The 21,497-nt window shown below is 41.0% G+C and overlaps 1 protein-coding gene across 1 annotated transcript in view; it reads left to right on the forward strand.

Annotated features, from left to right (window-relative positions):
• The window catches only part of SMPD3 (sphingomyelin phosphodiesterase 3), a 1,015,604-nt gene that overhangs the window by 796,308 nt on the left and 197,799 nt on the right, over positions 1-21,497 (forward strand). The window contains exon 6 of the mRNA XM_069217238.1: positions 12,066-12,141. Within this exon, the coding sequence (XP_069073339.1) occupies positions 12,066-12,141 (76 nt within the window). The remainder of the gene's footprint in view (positions 1-12,065; positions 12,142-21,497) is intronic.

Below are 21,497 nucleotides of genomic sequence, written 5' to 3' on the forward strand. Positions count from 1 at the left end.
TTCTAGGCACCAGATTTTATTTATGCACATTTCTGTGTTGTAGTCATTTAACTACAGTGGTATAACTGGAAACTCATTGCCTTTTTCCTCTCTCTCAGCACTGGGTGAACCACCCATGGACTGAGAGACATGGGAGGCTGTGTTTTTAGCATATGTGGAGTTTCTTGAGGGGGTAGTGTGAACTCGAAGGCAGTTAGCTCTTTTAAAGCATTGTTTAGGAGGGATTGGTTTGAAAGAATGTAAGAATTTTCCGTCTTTGGTCAATCGTGACAGTATTAACGCTTACCAATATGCATCTAAACAGGTATCCTCATGGTATGTTAAGAAAACTAATGTGATGGAAAGACTCAATTTTTATTCTAGGAGACAATGTACCGATGAATCCATAGAGAATTATGTATCTACCCTTAGATCTCTAGTTCTGACCTGTGATTTTGAACATATTACATAGGAGCAGGTTTTAAGGGATCAAATTCTAACAAGAACCAATAATAAGAAGATACAGGAAAGACTATTGACCACTTCGGACATGTCACTCAATGCGGCCATTGAGATTCCTAAGCAATTGAGCATTCTGAAACGTTTGTATAGGAGATAAGGGGTAATGAGAACACTGAGGTGCATATTGTATCCAAAGATGGGGATAAATCAAAGAAAATTTGGATGCAAAAAAGTCAGATGATGCAAAAACATGAGATAAAGATCAAGGGCCAGATGTATCCAAATACTATTTTGCATTTCTTAAATAGCAAATTTTAAGAAATCGCTATTTAAGAAATGCAAAATGGTATGCAAGAAAATAGCGATTCCCTAATAGAGGTTCCCACAGAGTCACAATCTTTTTTAAGGAATCACTATTCATAAATGCAACTCCATTCATTCCTATGGGCCTTCAGGCCCATATGTTCAAATGTTTTTACATTTCCTAATTTGCGTTTCCTTATTAGGGAACCACAAATTAGGAAATACAAAACCAAGGGTGCGGAGAGCCTAAGACCCCCTTTGAGGCACACCAAAATGTAATTGTACACATGTAAAGTGCACACATGCCTAGAAGCATGTGTGAGCTACGTGGCGCTTTTAAAAATGCATTGTTATGCATTTTTTAAAATTGCACATGGTTACCACCAACTTGGAGTTGGTGATAACTACATTTCCTAAATGCCCAGTTCACATTTAGGAAATGATTGATACATGTGCATAGGGAATCACAAATAGAGAATTCCTATTTGCGATTTCCTATTTAGGGAATCGCAAATTACAATTCCCTAATCAGAGTCACAAAGTTAGGAAATCACAAAAAATTGTGATTCCCTCAAATGGGCCTGGGATGTCTTTCATACATCGTGAAAGGCTATTTCGCACCGTTTGAGAATACACAATAGTTTGATACATCTGACCCCAGGTGGCAAAAACCTGAGGGAAGAAAAAGTATAACTTTGTGTTATAGGTGCACAGTCCTTTGTCAAAAGGCACAGCCGACCAGGAAGGGGCATGCAAAAGGGGGCACCGCTATACTCTTTAGTGATAAGTACAAATGGGAGTTCGAAAATATTCCTGTCTCACAAAATTCTTACCAGATAATTAAAATGAATCCAATATTGGAGGATGGTAGGAAAATGCATAATTTAGTGGTAAATGCTTATGTCCCCCTGACAAGGAGCATGATAGGATGTTACTGCATATGCTGAATTGTATTTCTTCTTTTTGTTTAAGCTCTCATGAAACTGTATATGAAGTACTGATATCAGGGGACTTAAACTGCTAAATCTCTAATCTGTCTCTCTCCACCTTTTGTGATTTAGAGAGGGAATCTGTGCTCAACATTCCTCCTATCTTATTTTCTTCAAGAATTAAGATGGACAAAAGGGGGAATATTTTATTAAACGGCTTGAGGGAACTTAGCTGCATAATTTTGAATGGTCGATTTCAGTCGGACTACCCACCAGCCTTTACTCATAAATCTCATCGGAGTAATTCCATCATTGATTATTTTTTGGCCTCCTACTCCCTGGCACAAGTAGTGGAGGACATGGCAATCACCGATACCCCATTTAGCGACCATAAGATCTTGAGCCTTGTGCTAAAACTCCAAATATCTTATATTGAGACATGGAATTTTAAGGGCCATAACATCAATTTTAATGGGAAAACAGGTAGAATTTATTGATCACCTTTGAAACTTTTATCTGTGAAAGAAACACTTGAAATGGTCTTGAGAAATATTGATGATTGATATGAAGAACCGCTAAAATGTTTTTCTGACTTCATGGGAAACATCATTCAGAGAGACCAGTTATTTAAAATTTATTAAACCTCCACAAAATAAATTAAGGCTTCCTCTTCTCCTATTGAATAGGGAAATCAACAGATTGATTAGGTTGCAGCATGGGTGTGAATCTGAGAAGAGGAGTAGAAGAATTTCCCTTCTCAAGAGGAGAAGAGTACGGATGAAGGTGGGAATAAGGAAGGAAGAGGCAGATCAGCGTTGGATAGCCTTGAGGGAATCAGCCAGGGTTAAAAATACTCATAAACTTTGGTCACTCATTTCTGAAAGCTGTGGGTCACGTAAAACTCCCTCAGCCCCTACTATAGCTGAGGTAGAATGGAGAGATTATATTCTGTCCCTGTATGCGGAAAATGAGGAAGTTGAGTTAGGTAAATTGGACCTTAAGATTGGTAGTTGGTTGGAGCCTGATGCCTTTGGTGCCCCTTCAGTTTCTGAGATCAAGGGGTTTATAAGGTCGATGAGGACCTCAGGAGCAATGGGCCTGGACGAGGTTCCAATGGCAGTAATTAAAAAAGAGCCCTCGCTTTGGGAAAAGATTCTTAACCTGGTATTCCACTCTTGTTATTCGAACGGTGTAATCCTGGTGTCCTGGACGAGGAGTATCATAGTCCCTTTGTACAAAAAGGGTGATAAATCTTTAACCATAAACTATTGGCAAACAGCCCTGCTGGATGCTGTTGGTAAGACCTTTGCTAAAAGCATACTTGTGCACTTAACGACTTGGGTTGAAGAAAATGCAATCCTCCCTTTTGAACAGGCAGGTTTTCGGAAGGATCCCAATACCTTAGACAATATCCTTTTAATGCAAACTATAAAAGAAAAATATGTTCAGGTTAGAGGTGGTGTAGTGTATGCCACTTTTATAGACTTCTCAACAGCTTTTGACAGGGTGAACCATAAGATATTATGGAAGAAATTATTAAAATTGGGTGTTCCTATAAATCTGCACCGCTTAATCATATCCCTGCACTCTTCTACGTGGTGTAAAGTACTTCTAGGTGGAGAGCAGGGTCTGTCCGCAGAATTAGTTGCAAAAAATGGTCTAAAACAGGGTTGCTTGTTGGCCCCTCTTCTTTTTTCAATATATATTCATGATCTTTCGTGTGTATTAGGGAACACCCAAGGCTTTGCGCCAATAATTGGAGGCACTTCAGTTTCTTGCCTTCTTTATGCTGATGACATAGTGGTGCTTGATCTCACTCCGAAAGGTCTCAACAGGCGGCTGGCTGCCTTATATGATTACTCTAAGCAGCATCACTTAAAAATAAATGTGTTAAAATCTCAAGTGGTATGCTTCTTGGGGAATAAATCCTGTAAACAAAATTAAGTTTACATGGACAGTTGGTCAGCAGAGTTTTGAGCGGGTGAAATCCCACTATTTTTTGGGAAAAAACCCTATCCTGCTCTCTTAGCGATCGAGACCATATATGTAATAATATCAGCAAGGCTCTGTCTCAGTCACATGGTATATTAGCCTTTTATAATGCAGTGGGTCGGCGGCATTTTTCTTATTTACTATCTGTCTATCAAGCAAAAATCCCACCCACCCTCCTGTATGCCGTGGAAGGAATAGCAATCTAAAAATGGGAGTTCTTGACAAGATAGAAGGCTGGATTTTAAGAAGTTTGGTCTCCTGTAATAATTTGGTATCTGTGTCAGCCTTAAGGCTAGAATTTGGCATCAAGAGTATTTATACACAGGGCCTAGCTGCGTTAATTCGGATAGCTTTCTGTTTAGCTCAGAGTGCAGATTCTTCCTTAAGATCCTTAGCATATAAATAAATATTTGGTTCATTAAGAGATAAATCTCAGTTTTTTAGAAATATTAACTTCACTATGCAATTACTTCAGTTAGATGTTCATTCATTTTATACTCCAACACCCCTCGTCATTTAAAAAGAGGCCATAAGGGACAAAAGCTTTTCTTTGGATATGGAGTTTTGTCATAATAAGAGGAGGCTTAGGACATTAACTAATTCGGCGACTTTCAATTACCCTCAACCTTATTTATTGTGGAACTTACCACATGGTGTATGACGTTTTGTCTTTTTGTCAGGATCTAATAGATTACCTCTTAAAGATTTAACTGCTAAGTGGGATGGATCCCCGAATATTTGCGATTTTTGCCATCTGAGGTACAGAATTTTAAGCATGTGTTTTTTCGTTTGTCCCACCTTAGTTGAGTTAAGGAAAAAATGGCTGAAACAACTTTGTGCAAATTTTAATATATGTTCACCAGATGAGGTAATGAAATATATGTATAAACCACCGAACTAAATATTTTGTTTCAGGATTTTTACATTTTTCAAGTCTTTTTTAAATATTTATTGATCTTATCACTCTTTTGGTGGACGTAACAGTTGCTACATTCTTAATGCACTATTATATTTTCCAGCCTGGGACTTGCTATTCTGGACCCCCCTAGGAGCTATCTGTTTTGGTGTATGCACTAAAGTTTCTGTAGATTGGTATTTAATTGTTCTTTTGTTGTTGGGTTTTATATCATAACGTTATGCACTGAATTTTATATGTGTAATTAGTCAGTGGGGGATGAAAACTAAAGTGACTAAATGGTAGTTTTCTCTGTGATTGTCGTTTCCTCCATGTAAATACTGTATGATATCTTAAGTCACAAGTGTTGGGTAGAGACCTGATTATATTGTACTGTAAAGGTAATTTTGTTTTACATTTTTCTTAGCTTTTATGCATAGTATTTAAGCTAGTATATATTTTTTATGGATTTTATTTTTATTCTTACTTTTTTTTTGTATAGATGATGAGTGTACATGTGGACCTCTTTGAAGCTTCAAATCGTGAAATCAAATACATTGAATTGAATTGTTGTAGGTGCAGCAGTAATGGTCTTATGGGCAACTCTGAAATGTGTCCTTCAATAGATAAGTTGTTTTTCCATGTTCAACTAGAGGGAGCATTTTGGTAGAGTGTGCAGCTCAGTGCCTAGAAGAGTGAATGCTGTACAAAATTATGATGATTATAACAGATCGTATGATGATTATGAACAGGAAATCAACACTGCATTGAACATTAGTGAGAGAAAATGTTAACTACATTTCCATCATGTGTTATTGCAGTGAATGGTGTTGACAATGGACTCGTGTGCTTGGTACACCATTATAGCTAATGATATAGTTAAGGTGAAATGGCCTAACAAAGTATTGTTGCCTTTAGATGTGGCTCCTGTTTGGGACATAGTCCACAAAATTGATTTGGTTGGGTATTTTCTCAGCTAATTTAGAGTTTGTTGGCCATCACACTTATGGAAAAATGTATGTGGCCAGGAGTGAGCAATTTTTGTTGGGTTGGTCACACCAGGAAGAAATGGGTATTAGATTGGACCTGAAGGCTGACCCCCCCCCCCCCACACCACTGGGGATCCCCCGGGGTCATAATTGGTCATTCAGATTGTGTTCTTACTGGTTGTGCTTCTGATTACGTGCGGAAGTTAAACCAATAGTTTCTGGATGTTTTCGGTGACAAGCTTTTAAAGCATTGTCTGGGAGAGATTGGTTTGAAAGAATGTAAGAATTTGCCATCTTTGGTCAATCTTGACAGTATTAACTCTTATCAATATACATCTAAACAGGTATCCTTATGGTATGGTAAGAAAACTACTGTGATGGAAAGACTCAATTTTTATTCTAGGAGACAATGTACTGATGAATCCATAGAGAATTATGTATCTACCCTTAGATCTCTAGTTGTGACCTGTGATTTTGAACATATTACAAATGAGCAGGTTTTAAGGGATCAAATTCAAACTAGAACCAATAATAAGAAGATACAGGAAAGACTATTGACCACTTCGGACATGTCACTCAATGCGGCCATTGAGATTCCTAAGCAATTGAGCATTATGAGAAGGTTGTATAGGAGATAAGGGGTAATGAGAACAATGAGGTACATACTGTATCTGAAGATGGGGATAAATCAAAGAAAATTCAGATGCAAAAAAGTCAGATGATGCAAAAACATGCGATAAAGACCAAGGGCCAGATTTATCCAAGTATTATTCTGCATTTCTTAAATAGCAAATTTTAAGAAATTGCTATTTAAAAAAAGCAAAATGGTATGCAAGAAAATTGCGATTCCCTAATAGAAGTTCCCTCAGAGTCACAATCTCTTTTAAGGAATCGCTATTAAGAAATGCAACTCCATTCATTCCTATGGGCCTGATAGGTGCAAATGTTTTTACATTTCCTAATTTGTGATTCCTTACTAGGGAACCACAAATTAGGAAATGCAAAACCAAGTACGCCGAGAGCCTAAGACCCCCTTTGAGGCACCCCAAAATGTAATTGTACACATGTGAAGTGCACACATGCCCTAAAAGCATGTGTGAGCTACGTGGCACTTTTAAAAATGCATTTTTAATGCAGTTTAAAGAATTGCACGTGGTTATCACCAACTTGAAGTTGGTGATAACTGCATTTCCTAAATGCCCAGTTTGCATTTAGGAAATGCTTGATACATGTGCATAGGGAATCGCAAACAGAGAGTCCCTATTTGCGATTTCCTATTTAGGGAATCTCAAATTGCGATTCCCTAATCAGAGTCGCAAATTCAGGGAATCGCTAAAAATTGTGATTCCCTAAAATGGGACTGGGATGCCTTTCATACATCGTGAAAAGCTATTTTGCATTCCCAAATGGTGGAATTTTACGATTCGCACCGTTTGAGAATGCACAATAGTTTAATACATCTGACCCCAGGTGGCAAAAACCTGAGGGTAGAAAAATTATAGCTTTTTGTTATTGATGCAGCAGTAATGGTCATTTGGGCAACTCTAAGATGTGTCCTCCAATAGATAAGTTGTTTTTCCAGGTTCAACTAGAGAGGGCATTTTGGTAGTGTGTGCAGCTCAGTGCCTAGAAGAGTGAATGTTGTACAAAATTATGATGATTATGACAGTTCATATGATGATTGTGAACAGGAAATCAACACTATAGTGGACATAAGGGGGGGGGGGAATGTTAACTACGTTTCCTTCATGTGCTATTGCAGTGAATGGTGTTGACAGTGGACTCGTGTGTTTGGTACACCATTATAGCTAATGATATAGTTAAGATGAAATGTCCTAACAAAGTATTGTTGACTTTAAATGTGGCTCCTGTTTGGGACATAGTCCACAAAATTGATTTGGTTAGGTATTTTCTGGGCTAATTTAGAGTTTGTTTGCCATCACACTTATGGAAAAATGTATGTGGCCAGGAGTGAGCTATTTTTGTTGGGTTGGTCACACCAGGAAGAAATGGGTAGTAGATCGACCTGAGGGCTGACCGCCCCGCCCCACTTATACACCATTGGGGATCCCCCTGTGGTCACAATTGGTAATTCAGATGGTATTCTTACTGGTTGTGTTTCTGAATACGTGTGGAAGTTAAACCAACAAGTTCCAGATGTTTTCAGGGACAAGTTGGGGGAATATCAGGGATTTAAGCATTGCATCAGATTGCATGACAATGTTATCCCTCCACGTCACAGGGTGAGGAATATACCATTATCTTATAGGGGCAAACTTAAAGATATGTTAAGTGACATGTGTGAGAAGAACATCATTGAGCCAGTGGAATCCTCACCCTGGGTGTCTCCAGTTGCGATTTCCATTAAGTCTTCTGGGGAATTGAAGCGCTGTGATGATTTGGACAGCCTTAATAATACCATTTGGGTGGATGTTCATCCCCTTCCTAATCTTCATGAGATGATGACCACCTTAGCGAGGATTCAAGGGTTTTCATGTCTAGACCTAGAATGTCTAGATGAGGAATCTGAAAACCTTACTGCTTTCATCATTCCTTAAAGTTTGTATAGGTTTTGTTGAATGTGGTTTGGTTTGGCTATTTGTCTGTTTTTCAATGGCTAATGAAAGAAGCTTCCAAGATGACATATTGGTGTTTGGAAAGGGTGCAGAAGAGAATGACCATAACTTGAGTAGCGTCTTGGTGGCTCTGCCATCAAAAGGTTTTATGCTACACTCAGATAAATGTACATTTAAGAAATGTGAAGTGGAGTATCTGGGGCATCACATCAGTGCTATTGGCATTAAACCCAAACATAATCATGTGGGAAACATTATCAACACTCCTGTTCCCATCCTCAAAGAACAATTAGTAGCTTTTCTTGGGTCACCTGAATTCTATGCTAAGTTTATCCCTAACTATGCATCTAAAGCGGACCGTTTCAGATGTTTGATTAAACAAAATGCAAAGTGTGAATGGACTGATAACATGTCTACTACATTTAATGTTTTGAAAGGGCTTAATTGTGGATGCATGCACCATGTCTGAAACATTTTATTATTGGGAAGCAATGTCTAGTGGTGGGTTGATGCCAGTAAGTGTGGATTAGGTGGTGTGCTGATGCAGAAGGATCATGGCAAAGAGTGGATTGTGCCATATGCATCGCGAGCTACGCAAGATGCCAAGAAAAACTATTTCATGTTGAGAGAGAGTTGTTGGCCTGGGTATGGGGGCCATAACATTTTAGGCCTTTTCTCTGGGATCTAAATTCATCATCAAGATAGATCACAAGAAACTGATGCACATGATGGCTCCAGGTGGGGGGGGACATGCTATGTCTGCAAGATTAGCAAAATTGGCCTCTAGATTACAAAGTTTTCAGTATCAGTTAGTGTTGTGTAGCCATTTTAGTTATAGCTTCATACACGTTATTTTAGCAAAGTAGACCTGCTGCTGTGCACTTTAACCTAGACATATTTTATTCAGCTTTGTTTTATTATTTTAACAATAACCAGATTTGCGGTCTTGTTTTATTTTCTCTATCTAGCTTTTCTTTGCCTAGGCCAGCACTGCGTTCTTAAACAAGACATTTTTTCACTCTGTGCTTTTCTCAAGGCTGTAGTAAGATAGGTTGCCGGCAAACATGGTACACGTTTTCTCTAATGTTCACAGAAACATACACCCTCTTACGTGGGGATCCTTTCTTGGAACATCAGATGTTTTATTATAAAAACACTACTTTGACCCATGTACATTAAAGGGAGATTCCAGCCAGATGACCACGACTGTATGCTGATTGCTGAGCGTTTTGCTGCAGCTGTTTATGTAGACTACAGGCCTCTTGCTCAGGTGTGAGGGATGATGTCTCCCAAGGGGAACCTAAAGGCAGAATTAGAGCTTAACATGCTGTGCTCTAACATAGCCTAGGTAGGAGCTATTTTTAACTATCGTAGTGACAATATGGTACGGTTATTTTAATGTTTCACATTTCTTGTCACAATTTTAATCCTGTCATGTTCATCGTCCTAGTTATTGCAATACATGCTTTATTATCTAAGATGCAGTTACTTCAATAAAACCTTATTGAACTATACTCTGCCTTTGACTGTCCTTGCATATGTGAGACTAATGTAACTGAGAGAAAAGGATGAGATCTGAGTGATCACAATTTCCCTGAGTCAATTGTGTCATGCGCTCGGTTGCCCAATCGTCCCTACTTTTGGGTGGAGATGAGGCACTGCTAGTTAGTCAGAAACATACCCGGATTAGGCAGACAGGTGTCACCTGTAGTGGGTTCAGACTCAGTCCCCCACAGCGCAAGTGATTCTACCGCCCAAATCCAGTAGTCTCATTTGGATAATGAGAGCCTACGCAACAAGAGTATGTGCCCAAAAAGGTTAACGCGCATGCTGATTGCATGTCCAGGTTACCCATACCGGAAAGTGATCTCAATGATGCAGATGTGAATGAATGTGAAGTAGCGTTCACATTACAGGACATCAATTTAGTTGGTTTAGGACAACCTATTGTCCAGGAAGCTAAGTGGGAAGAGGAGATTGAAAAAGATGGCAAACTGAACAGTCATTCAGATTGTTTTAAATGATTGGCCAGAGGAAAGGAAGATCCCTGGAGAGTTAATGGGTTATTTCAAAGTACGAGAAGAGTTAACTGTGGAGAATAGTTTTGGAATGTGAGGGAATAAGTTCATACGTCCTTTTAACTTGAGGAAAACTATTGTGGATACCCATGATGGTCATCTGGGTATATCAAGCACAAAAAAGTAAGTCAAGGTAATTTTTGGGTGGCCAGGCATAGATACTTTTGTTGAACACCAGGTGAGGATGTGTGGGAAGTGTGCCTACTGTGACAAGTCTGCTAAAGCACTGTTTAGTTATCCACAGCTGGTTGATTTTTCTGAGGCACCAGGGCAGAAGTTGGGTCATATTAGCTCGTTTGCTGTGTTACCAAAACAGGAGGCTTTTGGTATTGTGTTAGTTGATAACTACTCAAAATGGCCCGAGACTGAAATGATAAAAGTGGTCACTTCGGAAACTTGTGGAGATTCTGGATGATATTTTTTGTAGAAAGGGCATTCCACAAGAAGTAGTTATGGACAATGGGCCCCTATCTGTCAGCAAGTGTATGGAGAGTTATTTGGAGAAGTTTGGAGTGACGCATAAGAGAATTGCTGTGTTCCATGCCAAAGCAAACGGTCAGGTTAAGAGAGTCAACTGTGTGGTCAAAAAAGCTATAAAGCTATTCAGCTGCCTGTGAAAAGGGGTTTTAGCTGGAGGATAGCTCTGCACTCTATGTTGTTGGCATATAAGACTTCTCACAGTTCTGTGACTTCTGTGACCCCTTTTGAGTTCTTGAGAGGATGCAGACCCAGCACTAGGTTCCTGCCCTGGTGGTTGAAAATTAAACGAAAAACAGAGAGTGCGATTGCGGAGGTGCACTTTAAAGGAATTCGAAGCAGAGTGGAGGAGTGCAAGGCAAAAATGAAAGAGGATTTAGGAAGGAGGGAAGTAGTGAAGGTTCTTGACATGGTTTGCCTCAAGAAAGGGAGAATTAAGGGTAAGGTATTCGCTAGTTGGTCGAATCCAATACAAGCTATTGAAGTTTTCAGGAATGCTGTGCAAGTAGACCGAGGTGGTGTCTGGAATCTCAACAGTGTATCACTGTTCAAGAGCTGGGAACTGCGTTTGGATGACCACGTGAGCAATGTTTTTTGGGGGTTGATGAAAAGGAGTGTGTCAAGAACACAGGAATGTTTGTGGCAACTAATGGTAGAAGAGCAGATATATTGTCAAGGATGATCCCAGGAGCGTGAGGTCTCTTCATTTTATGTGCTTCATTACCCACTTCTACAATAAGACCAGAGTCTGATTTACTTACCGCAGTTCATTTCATATCGACAGATTTGGTTGTAGTGTAATTTTCTCGTAATATATTAAAAAGGTATTTTTTTAAATAAAAGAGCATTACTTATTTTTGTCAGTAATGGCAGTTGGTCACACATAAATTTCTTTCATCCTGGACTAGCGAACTCAATTGTTGGGGGAAATCTGATAGTACTAATGGGGGAACTCGTATAAAGGGTCAACTTTAACTTTATGACGTCCAATTGAAATGAAACATCATGACATTTTGTCTAGAGTTTGTAAAGTCAGTATTTTATAGGAATGTGTACAAGTCACTGAATCTTTGCCCCGAAAGAAATTAGAATAGATTGAATAAGTCGCAAAATATGGGTTGACACTTCTTTCATTTTTGGAGGCAACCCTTATGGCAAGATCTTTGGTTTTTGAAACAACCCCTATGACTGTGTCAGACGCATGACAAAACAAATCTGATATAAACTACAAATTTATAAATAAATAAACTCATTGAGACACTTTTAAAATGTTCTTATTTTACCCCAGTTGTAAGACACTCTGTATAACAAAAGTCCTGATTTGTCAACTTTTCCCAGTTTGCTTAACCTCCATCTCTAACTTTATTTCTCTTCCATTCCAATAGGTACAAGTGGGAAGTACAACTCAGGACCAAAGAATTGTGGGATACATTTCCTGCACTCATCTGCATGCTCTGGCAGGTATGCTAAACATTCTCTAATTTATAATGTATGCATACTGCTGATGTTTACAATATGTTATGTTCCAACAATCTAGTTATAGTAAGTTTGGTGTTTGTCTTCTGGAAGCCTATTCCTAAAGTGTGATCTGTATTTTTTATCTTAGCACCTCATTTAGAGTTAATTTAATTGGCAGTTCCTTTGATGTTCGAACTAATTACTCAAATCACTGAATAATCCACTTGTACAATTCCATCCAACATACTGTCCTAGTGGTGAAGGCAAATTTTCTGATGTATTCTACTCCAGATTTAGCAATTGTTTCAAAAGTGTGAAGATTTTTCATTCCCACCATGTGTTCTGTATTTTTTATCTTAGCACATCACTTAGAGTTAATTTTAATAGCAATCCCTCTGATTTTCGGAGTAAATACTCATATCACTGAATAATCCACTTGTTCAATTTCACCGAACATACTGTCCCAGTGGCGAAGGCAAATTTTCTGTGGTATTTTGCTCCAGATTGAGCAGTTATTTCAAAAGTGTGAAGATGTTCCATTCCCACCAGCCTCTTACTCAGACAGATACCTGTAGGTACAAGTTACCAGCAAGGTGTGGAACTACAATGGGGAAATATGTGCTAATGATGTGTTGGAACGTGGGGATGCTTTAAGAAAGTGCCAAATAGACAGTGACCACATTAGCCTGGCTGATGAACAAGCCCTGTACATGCAATTAGGAATCCAGTGTGTATTATATGCTCCCACCTTTCCACACTGTCTCAACCAGAGCCATTGCCCTTACATGTGCAGTTTAGCAATAGACAGCTCGAACTATAGAACTCATTAGAACATCTGTACATATATACAGTGGAAGGAGAGCCCTTTTCTACTCATCAATTTCTTGACTCAAGCAGCTTTTAAACTCCCCCCTCCTACGTATTCCATGCCCAAACCACCCCAAAGTCCAAAAAAGGCCCTTGCTTTTTGTTTAACGCTTTGCTCATAACAGTCACGTTGAGAGGCCACTCCATTATAAATAGTTTCATACAAAGACCTGTAAGTCTCATAAACTGCTTGGCTCCAGTTTATGATACTTTGGAGGAGTTTGGCTCTGCCTGCGACTACTTTCAGGCCAAGGGGCCATTTAAACTAGAGGTGGTCAAATATGTGATTTAATGGAGGTCACAATTTCGCAAATGTCTTTTTTATTTATGCCAGCCTCACCAACCGTGAATTTGGCAAAGTTAAAAGAAGAGCACTTGGGAGTGAAAAATGGGACCTGTTTAGTAGTGGAAATGTTTCACTTAGTCGTAACTGGCCATGCAGTATTTGTATAATGGAGCACCAACATGCAAGAAATATACATAAAAAGTGTTTTTCAATGTTACTGCCAGTAATTTTTTCAAGTGAGTATAAATCAGGAGCTAAAACACATCCAATACATGGTACAAATGTTATTTGCTTTGAGGAGTTTTTGCACATCTTAATACCTTATAAACTTTAATAGCCTTACAAGTGTTTCTGTTGCTGCATGAGAACACAGAGACGGTTGGCAATAATAAACTAATTTCATTTCTGGAGCTTGTGATTCAGCTGTGTTCTTCATACCTCTGCCACCACTGTTATCGATATTGTATTGGTATCAGGTATTCGTATTGTGTGCAACTGCTACTTGTGTGAGGTTGTAAGCTCTCTTGCTCTATCCAGTGGATTGCAAGCTGGAGCATGCTTGTCTTGTTAGAAGGTTCAGGTTTTAGATTCTGTTGTGAACAAGGGCTGGGTCATACATGTCACCCAGAGATGCGACTGTTTGGATATAGTGTCATAGTAGCACGTTCCGATTTATTTATAGTATTAATACCACTTATCTGTTTTTATTAGGCTTTTTTTTCTTTTCTTTGAGGCTCCTGACGCAATGCCTGTGCCTCTCTTTACGGGTCATGCTCCTCGCTCCGTGATCTGTCAACATTATATATGCCTTTTATAGTTGCAATAGTAGAATCCGCATTCCATACATGCAGTTAAACTGGAGTGCAGTGCCTGCCATATGTACTAATAAATCTCACTTCCCTTCATAAAGAGATTTGTGTTCTCTCCTCTACTGTTGATATCTAGTCTAAAAATCCACCAAATTGCAAAGTGCAAATCTTGGGAAAGGATATGGTATCAATGGCAAGCTCTGGTTTGCGTTGGATTATAGTTACAAAGAAACATTTTAGATACTTTCCACAATAGTTTAAATCTAGAAGACTTAGACGAGTCAAACTTAATACCGAAAGCGTTTGATGACCATGCCATTGACATGTTTGGATTTTGTAGAGTGGGGATAATTTTCAAGGGCAGAGCTATAGATATTAAGTTATATGTAGAAGTAACTGGAGTTGATGTCCGTGGGACCTTGGGATAGTTCTTAATCCCTGATTCAAAGAACAAGTCTTGTGTTTTTGAGATTAATTTCATTGAATGGGTAGAGCAATTATTTCCAAATGGTTAAACAAATAGGCAGGGTAAACTGCAGAATTTTTCACATCCCCTTCAACAAACAGGGGGTCACTCCTCTGAGTGTGAGAATGGAGTAAGCATACATTTTGGAAAAACTGGTGCAGGAGAATATCATTGGAGAGCTTGAATCCTCAGAGTAAGTGTCCTCCTTAATTTTGGCAAAGAAAGAGGACATCACCTTAAGGCTCTGGGTCAACTTTAGGGCTCTTAATGCTAATATTGTTATTTACTACCACCCCTACCTAGAACTAAGGAATGAATCACCACCCTAGACAAAGCCAATATATTTCCACAGTAGATCTAATGTCAGCTTACCACCAGATAGAACTTTACCCCGATTCCTTAAATCTTTTATCACACCTTTTGGCTTGAACCAGTTTAAGAGCATGCTGTTCGCCCTAGTTTCCATGGCCTCGTTGTTTCAAAGGGCAAGGTATGCCATATTTAAAGACATGGACTATTGTGTGAGGTGTTTTCAAGTTGACAATCTAATTGTATTTTAAAAATGAAGAAGACCCCCGAGAACATGTCAAAAAGGTGTGTGAAAGACTGTAAGGGTAATAATGTTTAAAAAAGAAAAATGTTAGCTATTCTGAAAAGAAGTAGAATGGCTGGTTCATGCCATTTCTGGTGATGAAACTGTACCAAATACATCTATTGCTGATGCTATACAAATTGCTGTTCCACTTGGTACAAAAGAAAAACTGTTGTCCTTTGCGGTTTGTGTGAGTACTATAGGAAGTTTGTAGAAATTGAGCAACATCCAAGCAGTTGCTGCCAGCAGCTCCTTCATAGTTGCTGACAGCAGCACCTACAGAGTTACTGACTGCAGCACTTTGATAAATGGAGGAGCGCCCTAGGAGTGTCCACAGCACACTGAAAATCGCCCTGCGAGTGTTCACAGCACACTGGAAATTCCCAGGTTTCCAGAAATCAGTGGAACAACTTCCCTAACCATTTGCAGCACATTGAATTTACTGTCAGCTGCATTATGGCACTTACGCACCACCTTGCCATTACCAAGAGAGCTCTTGAACTTCAGAAACAGAGTAAAACATGTGGCTATATTTTGAAATATTTGAGCAATACCTTGGCATTTGATGGCAGTAATTCTGATATTTTATTTTTGGTATAGATATTCTGACACGCAAACTGTAATAGGGATTATATTTCAGGGCACAATGTGTATAATAGATGGTATTTCTTCTAGAGTCAGATTATATTAGACATTTTGTCTGCTGAAGCAATTTCACCTGGTAATATTACTTCTCTTCTACATGAATCACTGGCATAACAAAGGCCACTGCAGTGCAGGGGCCCCCCCGAGCTTTGGGGGCCCCTCTGCAAAGTACACTGTTTATGGGCGGCAGGCTCCTGACTGTGTACAAGTGGGAGGGCCCCCCTCCAGGTACTTTGCATGGGGGCCATCTCACATTTCAATATGAATATTTGTGTTGTGCATCCAGTGTTATTTGATGAGACTATACATATATTATATAAAGCAGAAAAAACGTGATTCCTAGGTACTGTAGAAAATACTGAAAATATTGCATTAATTCATGAGCTCCCTGGTAACATATATCAAAAGATGGCAACTCACCACTTCAGATCTCTGTGGTAAAGTGCGATTAACCTCTGTGCTGGATCCCTATACAAAGGCAATTGTTCAAACTACAAAATGTTTCTCTCTCAAACTTCAATGTTTTAAACATGAATTTTATGTGCTATTTACCTTTTTTTTATTTTTTTTACAATCGGATGCATTGTTACGTTCCATTTGTATAATTAGTCCTTAAGGTGCCCAGCCATCTCTTTTCTGCATCAGTGCAGCCGTGAGCTCGCCATACCCTTCTGACATGTGTTGGTGTCTGTCTCCTTATGTTTCCTCTGTCAAATTTTGACCCCGACTTGCCCCGCCAATCACATTTTCTGCTAGACTTTCCCACTCTTGCTGAGTCCACCCACCACCCCACAGCACTCCTTCCACTCTCCAATACCTTACTTAATGATGTCACAATGCAACCACATTGAGTAGGGGCCCATGCATCTCTCTTCTGCTTCAATGCAACCACGACCTTGCCTTGCCCTTCTGACTCATGATGGTGTCTGTCCCCTAATTTTTCTCCTGTTAGCTGTTTGTTCTGCCTGTCTCTGTTTAACTGCTCCTTTTTGCATGCTTTGTTCCTCTCAACTGCTCCTTTTTGCTCTTTTGCTCCTCTTACTGCTCCATTTTTCATCTTGGTCTCTTCTGTCAGTTTTTGTCCCCCTACTTGCTCCACCAATCATGTTTTCCTGCCTTGCCACTCCAGCCAGGCTTCCCTACACTCCCTGCCGGACTTTCTCATTCTTTCTGACTCTGACCATTACCCATGTGTTCCTCCTACTGTCCAAGGCCCTACTTAATGGAGGCCTCAGGACAGATGCGACCCCAGAGTGCCAAAGGCATGCCCACCTGCACCCTTCTGCGTGAAATGCATCCAGCACCAGGAACCCAGATCCAAACGCCTCTGGCAGCTACACTCCCAACAAACTCCATAACCCTAGACGCTGCCACAAAGGCTGATGCTGAGTCGCACCTCAGTCCACAGTGGGCCTCTTTGCCTGCTCGCATTGCCACTTCACATGCCTCTACACCCCCACTCTTACTGCCCCACAAACACCGCTGTTCCTACTAAGTCAGAAATCAAGACCCGCACTCACACAGCGACACACCCGCACCCTACACAAAAATACTCACTTGCATGCCTGCTCTTAAACACACACTCACTCCGCAAGCACTCCACCAAGATTTGGGAGCTCATCAACTGCAAGGCACCAGACCTCCTCTTCCTCATTAGACCTGGCTCAACCCCCGCAACAGCACCAGACTTCGCCCCAGCCATCCCTACTGGATACAAAATCCTGCAGCAGGGCTGAACCAATAACTCAAGAGGGGGACTCACCATCATCCACAGAGACTCCATCAAGCATACCTCTTACACTGATCCAGAAACCGCTTTTATGGAACACATGTACTTTAAGCTTCAGACAAATAGTAAAACCACTATCAAATGCACCCTCCCCTACCGGCCCCAGGACACCGTATCCACTTCAGTAACCTCCTCACCACACCCCTCGCCATGGACACCAAAGACTTCATACTCATAGGCAATCTCGACTTTTATCCCAACGGAACTACAAACTCCAACTCAATGGACTTGTTCAAAAGTCTACAGAACATTGGCCTCACCCAGCTCATACAAGGTTCTGCCAACATCATTGGACAGACCCCAGACCCCATTGTCTCTTCCAGCAACAAGGTTAAAGTCAGTTCCATCACAACACTCACATTGACGGACCACACCATCTTCCGCTTCCACATAGCAGGGCCACCAACCACCCCTATGGAGTATAGCGATACCCCAAGTTACTGATAGAAGCAATTTACAGAAACGGAATGTCTCATCGCCCTCCAACTACACTACCCAGACCACACCAACAACCTCATCAATGGCATAAACAACTTCAACAACAGAATAACCACCTGCACCAACTCTCTAACACCCCTGAAAAACACCAAACCCAAAAGATCCATGTTGGACCTGGACCTTTCTGGATGGTCATCCCCAAACTTTTTGCCTCCCTCCTTCTCTTTTTGCTGACTTCATGTTTGCTGGCTTTAGGATTCTGTGCACTTTACCACTGCTGACCAGTGCTAAAGTGCAGGTGTTTTATACTCTAAACCATGGTAACATTGACTTATACACAATTGGCATATTTAATTTATTTGTAAGACCCTAGTAAAGTGCACTCTATGTGCCCTGGGCCTGTAAATTAAAAGCTATTATTGGGCCTGCAGCACTGATTGTGCCACCCACTACAGTAGCCCTGCAAACATGTCTCAGACCTGCCACTGCAGAGCCTGTGTGTGCAGTTTTAAACTGTCATTTCGACATGGCAAGTGCACCCACTTGCCAGGCCCAAACTTTCTTTTTTATTAAATATAATCACCCGATGGTAGGCAGTAGTCAGCCCCAAGGGCAGGGTGCAATGTATTTAAGAAGTTGGACATTTACGTTTAAGTCTAAAATGACTAGGTAGTGAAAAACTGTTACATTTGTTTTTTTCACTTCTGCAAGGCCTGTCTCTCCCATAGGTTAATATTGGGTTACCTTGAAGCATCTTTTAAGTGTAACTTTCAATTGGGAGAAGATAAAAAATGGAGTTTGGTGTCTCTGGACTCACAATTTAAAATCACAACTGATGGTGCAGTTAGATTTTAAATTTGTAAGCTTTGAAAATGCCACTATTAGAAAGTTGACGTTTTCTGACTTTAACCATTCTGTGCCCCTGCCTGTCTCTGTATACACCTCTGGGGTAGATAACAGCAGGACTTTGTGCATTCAGTCTAGACAGTCACACACAAAGGGCGCTGGAGTGTGACATTTGCATCTTGATAGCCCATCACCAGGTCTTCCTGGGCTAGATGGGAGAGAGGAGCTGACACCTACACCTGAACAGAGCTGTGCCTCTCCTCACAAAAAGGGCTGCATACCCCCCCTATAGAGTGTCTTGAGCCTGAGCCAGATAAGGAAGGAAAGGGACCTTGTTATCTTTAAAGGCCTCTTTTGATGTCTCCCCTACTTCAAAAACACATATTGGTATGTGTACTGGTCTCCAAACACCTCCAAATCAGTTCACCTTGGGTCCTGAAGAGACTGTGCCAAGAAGAGGAGCTGTGCTGGCAGGAGGGTCAGCCACTTTGCTACTTGCTTTGCTGTGTTGGCCTGCTGACTGTTGATTGCAGTGCTGCCTAGAGGGACTACTATTTTGCAGCTTGCTCTGCTTTGTTGGCCTGCTGCCTGCTAACTCTGGCAGTGAGGGAATATTGAAACTGCCCTCTACAACCTTTTTGCTAACCGGGAACTCGAAGGGCTTGTTGTCTGACCTGTCAAAGTCTCATGGCCATCAAAGACTTTGTTTTCACCAGATCAAGCACTACACTCTGCAAAGTTCCGGTGTTTGATGTGTGACCTCCAAGTACAATCTACAACGACCTGCGCTCTGCACCGATCGTAATTTCCTGCTCTGTGTGTGAGCTGACTTCTAAGCACCAAAGGTAGCCTTAGTGTGTGGACCCAGCTTCATCTTGACAACCAGAGATTCCCTCCGGGATAGAGTGTATTCCTAAGCCGCTCTCAGGAGAGCAGGGCCAGCTGTGAGTGAGATCGTTGCATCAGGACCCTGCATCCCGCTCTAGCCACCAGGTTTTCTGCCTTTTGGCCACCAGCCTGTCTGACTGTTGTCAGGCCACCTCTCAGGTCAGAAAAATTGTCGTGGGGTCAAGCATTGACCCAGGAGACCAACACTCTTATTTCTCCAGCGGGAGCTCAGGTATTGTGGGATTTGGTGGTCCTTGCTGCTGTTCAGCATGTCACAGGTGCCATGAGGGCCTTTTGAAACACTGTTTCCCTTTCTTGTAATCCCCACTGGTACAGTCCCACTTCCAGATCCCTGGACAGAGACTGATGTACTTGTACTAGAATTACAGTAATGACCCTAAGAGAATGGCATGTGTTCTAAAGCAGTGCGATTGCATACCTGCTTTAGTTTTATTTGAGAAATATGGATTGAAATGTTGTCATTTTGGCCTTATTATAACCAGATAAAGAAAGTGTATTTTCCTACACTGATGTGGAGTCTTTTTTGTGGTGTTTTTACTGTGTCACTGTTTCTAACAAACAAACAAACTAGCTGGCACAACGCTAACCTCAGAGAGTCCAAGAGAGTTTGCAAACAGCTCGAAAGGAATTGGAGAACCTCCCAGGGAGCTTCTGCAAGAAACACCTATGAGGCCGCACTTAGACACTATCACCATCAAGTGAAAGAGACCAAGAAACAGGCCCTGTCCCTTAGAATTGAATCTAGCTACAATAATTGAAAGGAACTTTTCACCATCGTCAAGGAATTCCCCAACCCAGTAGCAACAACAAATAACATCACCCCTACACAAAACCTCTGCAACAACCTCTCCAACGTCTTCCATGAAAAACAAAATCACCAAAATCTGCAGCAACCTTGAACCCCAGCCACCCTTTTCAAACTTCTCAACCTCTAACCTCTTCAGCCAAAGACTACCTACTGACACCCTGGAATTCATCAAGGACACTGAGGCAATAATGAAAACAGTCCACTTAGGGTTACCCACAGTCCCCTGCCAGCACCACATCGACAACCTGTGAAGAGCCATGATCAGTGCTGCACTCACTCACATCATCAACACCTCCCTCAAGATAGCCACCTTCCCAGATAGCAAGAAACACGCTGAAGTCATCACCCTCCTCTGAAAACCCTCAGCCAAACCCAAAGTACTCAGCAACTACCAACCCATCTCACTGCTCCCCTTCTCAGCAAACGTCATTGGCAAGATCATCGACAGAGAACTCTCTGACCACCTAGAATGCCACAAATTCCTGAACGACTCTCAATCAGGAGTACAAAACAATTACAGCACTGAAACGCCCTAATCACTGCCACAAACAACATATGCACCATCCTCGACCGTGGACAGACCACCACCCTTACCCTCATCAACCTATCCACCACTTTTGATGCTGTCTCCCACCACGCACTAATTGCCAGACTACACACAGTGGGAATACAAGGACCAACACTCAAATGCATAGCTTCCTTCCTGTCTGGAAGAACACAATGAGTCAGACTTATGCCGTTCACATCAGAACGCAGAGATCTTATCTGCGGAGTCCCACAGTGCTTATCACTCAGCCCTACACTTTTCAACATGTGCATAACTCTTCTGGCTAACAGCATCAGATCCCACTGAATCAACATCATCTCCTACGCTGATGACACCCAGCTCATTTTTTACCTCTCA

Source organism: Pleurodeles waltl, chromosome 12 (assembly GCF_031143425.1).
Source record: "Pleurodeles waltl isolate 20211129_DDA chromosome 12, aPleWal1.hap1.20221129, whole genome shotgun sequence".
NCBI lineage: Eukaryota > Metazoa > Chordata > Amphibia > Caudata > Salamandridae > Pleurodeles > Pleurodeles waltl.